The 9,713-nt window shown below is 37.8% G+C and overlaps 2 protein-coding genes across 2 annotated transcripts; both read left to right on the forward strand.

The window, feature by feature from the left end:
* Positions 1-522: 522 nt before the first annotated feature.
* On the forward strand, positions 523-1,188 carry LOC145011038 (putative histone H2B.1). Its single transcript, XM_078969659.1, has one exon. It carries the CDS (start codon positions 603-605, stop codon positions 1,047-1,049), a length of 447 nt encoding a protein of 148 aa, XP_078825785.1. The 5' UTR covers positions 523-602; the 3' UTR covers positions 1,050-1,188.
* Positions 1,189-8,739: 7,551 nt separating this feature from the next.
* Positions 8,740-9,458, forward strand: LOC145011039 (putative histone H2B.1). The gene has a single exon (XM_078969660.1). It carries the CDS (start codon positions 8,844-8,846, stop codon positions 9,288-9,290), a length of 447 nt encoding a protein of 148 aa, XP_078825786.1. The 5' UTR covers positions 8,740-8,843; the 3' UTR covers positions 9,291-9,458.
* Positions 9,459-9,713: the final 255 nt, after the last annotated feature.

The following is a 9,713-nucleotide window of genomic DNA, read 5'->3' on the forward strand; positions in this document are numbered from 1 at the left end:
CGCGCGCAACAGTTGGTGCGGATCAGGACCTTAAGTGGGGGAGAGCTTGTGATTCAGGACGAGAGGCCACAACGAATACCAACTTTTTGTTCAGCAGTGAGAGCTAGACACTACCTTCAGCAGGGTTGCGCAAAATTTGTCGCCTATGTTATGGATACCTGGGAGGCGGGTAAGGCGACAATGAGTGATGTGCCCGTGCCCCGTGGTACGAGAGTTTGCGGATATATTCCCCGAAGAGTTGTTTGGGATCGTGTCGCGAGTCCTGTCGAGAATCATGAGATCTAGACTATATAATATTATTTTAGTAAATAGAAAAAGTTGAAAAAAGTTGTAGTAAATTTAAAAAAATAAATAAATAAATAAATAAATAAATCCGCCTTAACCATGGCCGTAGATTCACTTTCGCCATCCGTTAGCCTGATCTAGCGTGCTTAACAGCCGCCACGTCATAAATCCGTGTGATAACCAAGCTAACCAATAAGAATCCAACCACCGATATTATTTAAACACTCCGAAACTTTATTCTATCCACATACAATCCATCGTATTTCCCCCAATTTTGAAAACCTAGAATTCCGATCTTCACATTTTTCCCAAATTCAATGGCACCAAAGGCAGAGAAAAAGCCCGCCGAGAAGAAGCCAGCGGAGGAGAAGAAAACTCCCGCCGCTGAGAAAGCCCCCGCGGAGAAGAAGCCAAAGGCCGGAAAGAAACTGCCCAAGGAGGCTGGTGCTGCTGCCGGAGATAAGAAGAAGAAGAGAAACAAGAAGAGCGTTGAGACGTACAAGATCTATATCTTCAAGGTGTTGAAGCAGGTTCATCCCGACATCGGTATCTCCAGCAAAGCGATGGGAATAATGAACAGTTTCATAAACGATATTTTCGAGAAATTGGCGCAGGAGAGTTCAAGGCTCGCAAGGTACAACAAGAAGCCAACCATCACATCCAGGGAGATCCAAACCGCCGTGCGACTTGTACTTCCTGGTGAATTGGCCAAGCATGCGGTGTCCGAGGGTACTAAGGCCGTGACCAAATTTACCAGCTCCTGAATAATTGGTTTGATTTTTTAATGTTTTGTTAAAATGTGTTGGTGTTATATACTAGTGTTAGATCATCATATCTCGTGATGTGTTTGTAGAATCTATCTTTATGTATCGTTTTTAATTAATTTCCGTTATGCTTCGATAATGATGTTATGGATCTGGATTTAGTTTCTTGGAATTATGAATTCAAAACATCTGTAATTTATCCGCACCTTTGTCATTCATTAACGATACAACTTGCTTGTTATAACCACGAGTTTCGTTATGATGACGTAATTTTAAAGAAATGCCACCATTTGTTAAGCAATATCGATAATGTTGTACTTCTGTTTATATTTTAAATTTGATTTAAAATTCGTGATTGTTGATTGTTCGATGCTTCTTGGTGCCTCGAGCTAGGTGTTATGTTCAATTTATCAAGCATATTGTGACGGGATTGTGAATGTTATATTTTTAAGTTAGTGCTTCTTGATTTGGTTGTGAGGGTTATGTATCATCGTTTTGAGGTAGATAAATTGCCTTGACATTAAGTTGTGATTCATGAAACTTCTGGTTTTCTAAAAAGAAAAAGATTTGATTGAAACTGAATATACACATGAATTTACACAGATGAAGACATGAATAGATTAAGTTTTATCTCCTTTTCAAAATGTATTTGTGTAGTATCAATTCACATGGATCCGTGTATTCGTGTCCTTGGTGTAAATCAAAGATAGCATCAAACCGCAAGTGGGACATATATGGTCCTAGTGTTTGATGGTGCGTTGAAACTTAAATATGCAACTTCATCACACGCTCACAGTAGTGAACTATAGTCCAAACCTAATATGCAATCCATCTCCCTCAAATTGAATCAAAACTTGTTGCTTTTTTTTTTTTTTTTTTTTTTGTATAAGACTTTGGTATCGATATTAGGGTCGTCTTTTGGTTTATGGTTGTATCTGGTTTTATATCCAACTTTAAGTTGATGATTTCGTCGGATAAAATTGAGGCTCGAATGGTTTGATTATTTGGTTCCAAGAAAACAAATGTTGTTTGACAAAAAGTATGTTCCACAACTTTAATTATTGACAATGAAGATCGTAACATATTTGTCGAGTTGTGAATATTGATGGTTTAATGAATATTGATTGTGGATTTATATGTGGTTTGATGGTTCAATGAAGGCGATGAATGAGGTATTACTAAGGCGAGCCACCTACTTCGACATCTTATGCAAAAATATCGAGAAATTAATAATGATCTATACAAGATGTTAATTGGCCAAAAGAATGCAAATGATAGTGTCTCCCATGAGGCAAACCGTAAGATATCGGAAGTTAGGTGGGTCTCTTTGAGTTATGTTTGAGCGATATGTGATGTGCACAGTTGGTCTAAAACCTGATTTCGAAGTAGGCAAACAGATAACCCAACCCGTGAACCCAAACAGATAACCCAACCCATGAAATAAACGGGTTGGCGGATCAAAAATATCAACCCAAACCCGTTTATTTTCGTGTTGGGTTACGGGTTATGTCTATGATTGCCACCTCTAAGTACAATGGCTATTAGTGATGCTTTCCCACTAGAAATCTGCCTTCACCATGACTTGGTTTTTATTTTCGTTGGAAATAGTGTTCAAAGTCGTTAACTATTGGTAATGTTTCTAAATAATAACAATGTTCTTTTTGGATTGCCCTCAACAAATAAATAATGAATTAGAAAAAAAAATAGAAGTAAGGAGAAAATAAGTTTATTAATTTATTATGTTTAATAAATTAATTAGAAACTATTTTGGAATTAACTTTGAATTTTTTAATTCAAATGGTTGAATATTGATTAGTTAAAGGATTGACTAATTGAAATATTATAGAACCCCCAATGGAAAGAAGAATTTGAAATTCTCTATCCATTTCACATAGGATGGGATATGAAACTTTGCTAAATCTTTAAGTCTATAAATAAGGTGGAGGATGTTTCATTCCTTCTTGCATATTAGTTATGAAGATTTTGCCAGTTCATTTATTTCCTTCTATGGGACAATTTCCAAATCTTCTTAGGGTTTGTTGAGATTAATCAATATCCTATATTTCTTTTGGTTCTTTCCTTAGAGTTATTGGGTGTGATTCCATTAGAGAATTCCTAATTTTGGTCCTTTTATCCAACCAACATTCTTGGATCAAGAAGCCTCGAGAAGGGTCAAGAAAATTAAGATCGAGTTGCATAAGAGGTTAGCAATTATGTATTTCTCTAGTGGATTTCTATTTTTTAAAGTAGTATAATTAGTAAAAAAAACTAGATCATAGGGTGCGTATACATGTAAATTTTATTTATTTATGATGCCTTGTTATAGTGTATAAATGTGACATCCACAAATTTTCAGAACCAACTAATGTTTTTTTTTTTTTTTTTTTTTTTTTTTTTTTTAATTTCAGTGAGTTGCAAAAAATTCCAATTTAATTAAAACATTTTAAGATAACAAGTGTTATTTTATTATATTAAAATACCAAGGATGTCATCATTAATATATAAACATAGGTTGCAACGTAAATACTAAAAGGTCCTGAGATACTATTACATACTCGTCTCTTATTTTACTCAACATCCTAATTAGTGCCCAACAGCCTTAGTTGCACGACCTATGATGCATATAAATTGAGTGAGTCAGGTTTAAGAAACCTAGTATGATGCATAGTGTTTTCAAGCACATAGTATTTTAATGACAATAAATCATAATGACATTCCTGCAAACAAACATTAGCATAATATATATACATATATATATACATATATATATATATATATATATATATATATACACACACACACACACAATCTAATGTAAGACCACCCAGTCAATTATCATGTATCCTAATGATCATCTGGAAGAATCACCTTACCTGATGAATATTTGATCGACTGTTTGACTACGCAACTAGGGGAGTCCTTGGCGCAGTGCAATTCGTATTAAAGGCAACCAATGTTCAAAGTATTTGATAAATATGGTATCCCATTTTATCTACGTATGTGGGTTATCTACTCCAGTCGATGACCCAGACATACCAGTCGGTTGTCAGATATGGACCCACCATTTTTTGTCATCCAAGAAAATAGAGACTACTATACTTTGTATTAATCTCACACTCTACCTCAGGATGAGACCTATCCGAAATTCTACTTAATTTGAACTAAACGACCTTTGTAAGCCTTATTTTCATAAGTAGGCAAATCTATAGTTAAATGCATCCTACTTCCAATACATATCAAAATAAAGCAATACTATTATAGTTATACAAATGACACATAGTATAATTAATATAATTAGCATTTAATAAATACTTTTATTAAGTTGTGCTATTGAAAGTAACTATACACTCACCTGGAAAGAGTGGGTGATTATAGGTTAGGGCAACGCTTCCCGTAACACCTTATCGTTTCAAAAGTCCTAAAATTAAATAGCACTAAGTATTAGTATAGTTTCACATTCCTTATGACTATAACAATGATAGTTTAGAATCCTCAGTAATTTCAATGTCTACAACAATAACAATCAAATAAGGAATAACCATTTAGGATCATATCGGAGGTAGGGTCCGTTTGGTATACAAAATATATTGTTTGGAAATCTCACTTTAAACACCTCACTAAATACAACATAGACACCACTCCCGTAAGTAGATCAGTCGTTATTATGACATTGAATTACTGATAGATCTTATTTAAAGACTACTAATAACAATTATGATTATAAATATAAGTTACACTTGAATTAAGATAAGTGCAACTTGACTTACAGATTTTTCTAACGAGAACCAGTAATTATGCACACAAAACTCTGACCTAGCAACTTCTATTTATCCGACTCTCTGATGCCATAGGGCTTCGCTAAAGTAGTTGTGAATTAGGGAGTAAAGGGGCTAGGGGTGGAAGATATTCTTAGAGGATTGGGTCGAATTGTGTAAGAAAATGAGCTGCAAAACGACTTCTATTCATAGCTGGAAAATGAGGTACGCTGCACACCTTGCCTAGGCACGTTGTGCCTATGGTTGGAGATGTTGGTGTGGTCCTTCCTCCATGTTTCCATGTGTCAAGTTTTGGGTGGAGCCACATCAGGTTGTCAGTGTGCGCCATGCACCCTATCTATGTGCGCGGAATCTTAATATTTTTCAAAAATTAATATATTTTTCCATACAAGCACCATTTTCAACATTGTTTATACCCATACGTAGCTATCGACGAATACTACAACTTTCGTTTAGACTCTGTTGGCTAGGTCGCAACTTATTGTTAACTTTATTTTTTGTAACAAGCTTGGACTATTAAAGTCTGTATAAAAAATTCATAACTTTCTCATACAATCTCCGTTCTCGACTGTATTTATATCAAAGGATCCTTATTCATGAGATATTTGTTTCTTATTTAGATTGTTTTTCCTAACATTGTCTAATTTTAAGTTTCATTTATGTTGGTCCCAAACCCTTTGTAGATTCGTAGATCGGATATAAATAATAAAGAACAATGAAGAACACAAAAGTATCACAAATATATCTTTCACCAAGAAAGGTGTTCTCACCAAGAGGATAGGGTCACAAAGATGAATGGCACAAAGCTGTCACTAAGACACGATTAGGGTTTACCCTAATACATGAATATATATATATATATATATATATATATATATATATATATATATATATTAACCTATTATAGTAAATATCTTTAATCAAGGGATGGTATCTAATCTACATATAAACCAATCGGGGATAAAAGAAATGAATTTGTAACGGTCCATTTGTAACATCCGGAATCCCAGGTATATTATTTAATATTTATATTTTTGAATTATGAGAAGGAACTCTGCGAGTTGATGCGTAGACTCGCCGAGTATGGTCGTGATTGGTCATCCGGATTTACTTTGGACTCGACGAGTCCATGAGTGGACTTGGCGAGTCCACGCTGTTTAATGAAACCCTAAATCCTCCGGGGTTGGAGCCTATTTAAGGGTACTCTTAGCCTCCCATTGCGGCTACCAGTCCCTTGAGAGCTCCCTTAGTGATCTATATCATTTGGAAGGAAGGAGAAACTTTTGTTGATCTTTCTTTCCTTGGTTTGGCGTAAAGGAGGTGATCAAGAGCAAGAGGAGGCTGAAGGAGGTGTGGTTCAAGTGGTTTCAGAGTCCAGAGATTCCAACTTGAGGTATTCATTCGACTTTTCTTCAGTTTTGGTATTGAACCTATAGATTAGGGTTTTCTAACCCTTTTTGAGGATGTTTATTTGGAGCTATTGGTCCCTTATCGAGTCTATGCTTTGGATCTGGACTCAAAGAGGTTCAGAGACTTCCATCTAGTATGCTTTATGGGTCCTTGAGGGGTGATTGAACCTAGGTTGCCATTTATGGGACTAAATCTCCATTTGATGCCATTATGTATGTTTATACGCATCAAGTTGTGAGCTTTACGTGATTATATTGACTGGGAAGGTCAGATCTATGGAATTAAGGAACATATCTGACCTCAGGAGGTTAAAAGAATTTGTGCATGGCATGTACTCGCCGAGTTATTCTTGGGACTCGGCGAGTAAAGTCAAGGTAGCCCCGCGATTCATGCCTGGGGACTCGTCGAGTAAAGGGAAGGACTCGATGTGTTAATTGGACTAAGGAGTTAAGTGGGGACAGGTGGACTCGCCGAGTTGCCCAAGTGCACTCGCCGAGTCGGGTCAAAGTTGACCGTTGACTTTGGTTGACTTTTAGGGTTTGGACAGCAGCGAGGCTTGTGAGTCAAAAGAGGGGTAAAATGGTCTTTTACCCTTATGAGGATGTTAAGAAATGCTAGAGTACGGTCATATTTATGGGAATATTTTCCTTATGTGTTTAGGCGGAGGCTATATCGCATTTCCCACCGGGTCAGTGAGTTACTGAGATATCTGAGGTGAGTCTTCTCACTATACTGTACTCGGAAGAGTATTTATGTGTGACCAGAAGGTCGGATATGTTATGAGAAGTATGCTTTGTATGTGATTAAGATAATTGTTTGTATGTGTTATGTATGTTATGCTTGATGGGGGGTCGGAATGCGTTATGTTATGGGCCAGAAGGCATTGTGATGAGGACCGAAATGTCGACGCTGGTAGGACCGGAAGGTTTACCGGGTTGGGACGGAAGTCCCCTGAGACACATGGACCGAAAGGTCAGGGCCTGGAAGGGTGTATGTGTGTTTAAGTAGTATTTTGGGGAACTCACTAAGCATTTATGCTTACAGTTGTTGTGTTATGTGTTTCAGGTACTAGAGAGGACCGTGGGAAGGCGCCGTCGTGATCTGTACACACTAGCGGAGGAATTATTTTATGATCTTGGGATTGATATGTTTTGTATGGCGATATGATGTATATTGGATTTTTATGACTTGATTTAGAAGAAAACATGTTTAGGAAATTAAAATTTTGTTTAGAAAATTTACGGCGTTACAAGTTGGTATTAGAGCCTTGGTTTGAGGGATTCGGGTACACCTTCGGGCGTAACTGAACTCAAACCGAGGATTTGAGAAAAAAATTTCAATAAATAAAAGCATAAAATTTTATAAGAGATTTTGTGATAACTAAAGAAGAAGCAGTGTGTACGGTCAGCCATCGCCCGAACGGTAAAATCCCCAAAATACCCTTACAATATGGGTTATGAGATATGTTATGACATGTTATGCATGCTAGAGTATACTAGGTATTCATATTAGGACTAGAGTGACCTGATTTGTGACGCCTTAGTCTAGGGAATCCTGCTGCTATGAGATGTCTTGAGAGTGAGTAGGTAGCCAATGCATAGCAAGAATAGAGTACTCGTGATCCGGGGTCCAAGGAGTAGGACTTGGGGTGAATGCTGATGTGGTGTAGTCAGTAGTATAGGGTCCGTACTACTGAAGACACCGGATCAGTGGGCAGTCCAGGTAAGAATCCCTTGGATATCGGAGGTCGAGTAGGGTTGCGTTATCGAGTGCGAGTATGCTCGATTGAGTCTCTGATATTTTTATGTCGTGTTTTAGAGGAATTATGGTTGGGACACGCCACAGACCTGGGACGAGCGGTGTGAATGACGAGGAGCTTCGTCAGATGATCCACGATGAGGTGGCTGCGGAAATCCGGGCCGAGATTCCGGAGATGTTTGAGTCTATCAAGACCACACTGATGGAGACTTTCGATGAGCGGTACACCGCGGTGACTGAGGCCGCAGCCGATGTAGCTACGACAACTGTTGTTTCTGCCAGACCTCAAGGAGGTGACTCGTTGCTATTTTGGGAGTTCAGCAAAACGAAGCCACCCAATTTTGATGGGACGCAGGATCCGATCGCTACGATGAGATGGATTGCTGACATTGAGGGATGCTTCTATACTTGTTCATGTCCGGAGCATCTGAGGGTACGGTTCGCTTTTAACCAGCTCCGCCTAATTTTCCACATCTTATAAACTAATTTTTTATTCAAAAAGAGAGAAGAGTGAATTTAAATTAAACAAACTAATGTTCTATGTCGGAGTGAATTTAAATTAAACATACAAAATGGAAAGACCGCCTTATTTCAGATCCCAAAAGATAAATTTTAATCAGGGCCATCCATTAATTTTGCAGTTCATAGGACTCATCCAACAAGCGTATTTTCCGCCACGTCGCTAATCCGTGTGAAAGTTAGCCAACCAATAAGAAGTCACTCACCTTTCCTATATAATATTTCCCCGAAACTTTAATCTTTCCACAACAATCCACCGTGTTTCTCATTTTCCCCCAACTTTCAAACCCTAAAAACTCGATTTAAAATCCTTCCTTGAATACTAATTTCCATGGCGCCAAAGGCAGAGAAGAAGCCCGCCGAGAAGAAGCCAGCGGAGGAGAAGAAAACCCCCGCCGCTGAGAAAGCACCGGCAGAGAAGAAACCAAAGGCCGGAAAGAAACTGCCAAAGGAGGCCGGCGCTGCGGCCGGGGACAAGAAGAGGAAGAGAAACAAGAAGAGCGTCGAGACGTACAAGATCTACATCTTCAAGGTTTTGAAGCAGGTTCACCCCGACATCGGTATCTCCAGCAAAGCGATGGGAATCATGAACAGTTTCATCAACGATATTTTCGAGAAATTGGCACAGGAGAGTTCCAAGCTCGCAAGGTACAACAAGAAGCCAACGATCACATCCAGGGAGATCCAAACTGCTGTAAGACTTGTACTTCCCGGTGAATTGGCCAAACATGCGGTGTCTGAGGGCACTAAGGCCGTGACCAAATTCACAAGCACTTGAGTAATTTGTACTCTTTATTAATCGTTTGTATAAGATTTGGTGTTCTAGGCTAGGGTTAGATTGTCATATCTCGTGATGATTACGTAGGAGCTATGTTTTTAAACCGTCTTCAATTGACTTCTGTAATGGATAGTGATTAATGTTATGAATCTCGATGTCGTTGCTTCATATTACGATTTCAGAAACATTTCTGATCTGTATGCAATGTTTTTTTTTACTTAACGTATAAACGTCTAAACGACAATTTGTACGGGTTATTCGTGTTTTTAATTTTAAACGTTGAAGTCTTATTTGTAAACAACGTGAAGATAACTATTGCATCCACGACAATTTGTACGGGTTAAAGTGGAAGAACTGCTTTATTTTATTTTATTTTTAGTAAGATGTATCCCATTAATTTTTTTTTTTTTTTTTTTTTAAATT

This window comes from Lactuca saligna, chromosome 8, assembly GCF_052625555.1.
Source record: "Lactuca saligna cultivar CGN05327 chromosome 8, ASM5262555v1, whole genome shotgun sequence".
NCBI lineage: Eukaryota > Viridiplantae > Streptophyta > Magnoliopsida > Asterales > Asteraceae > Lactuca > Lactuca saligna.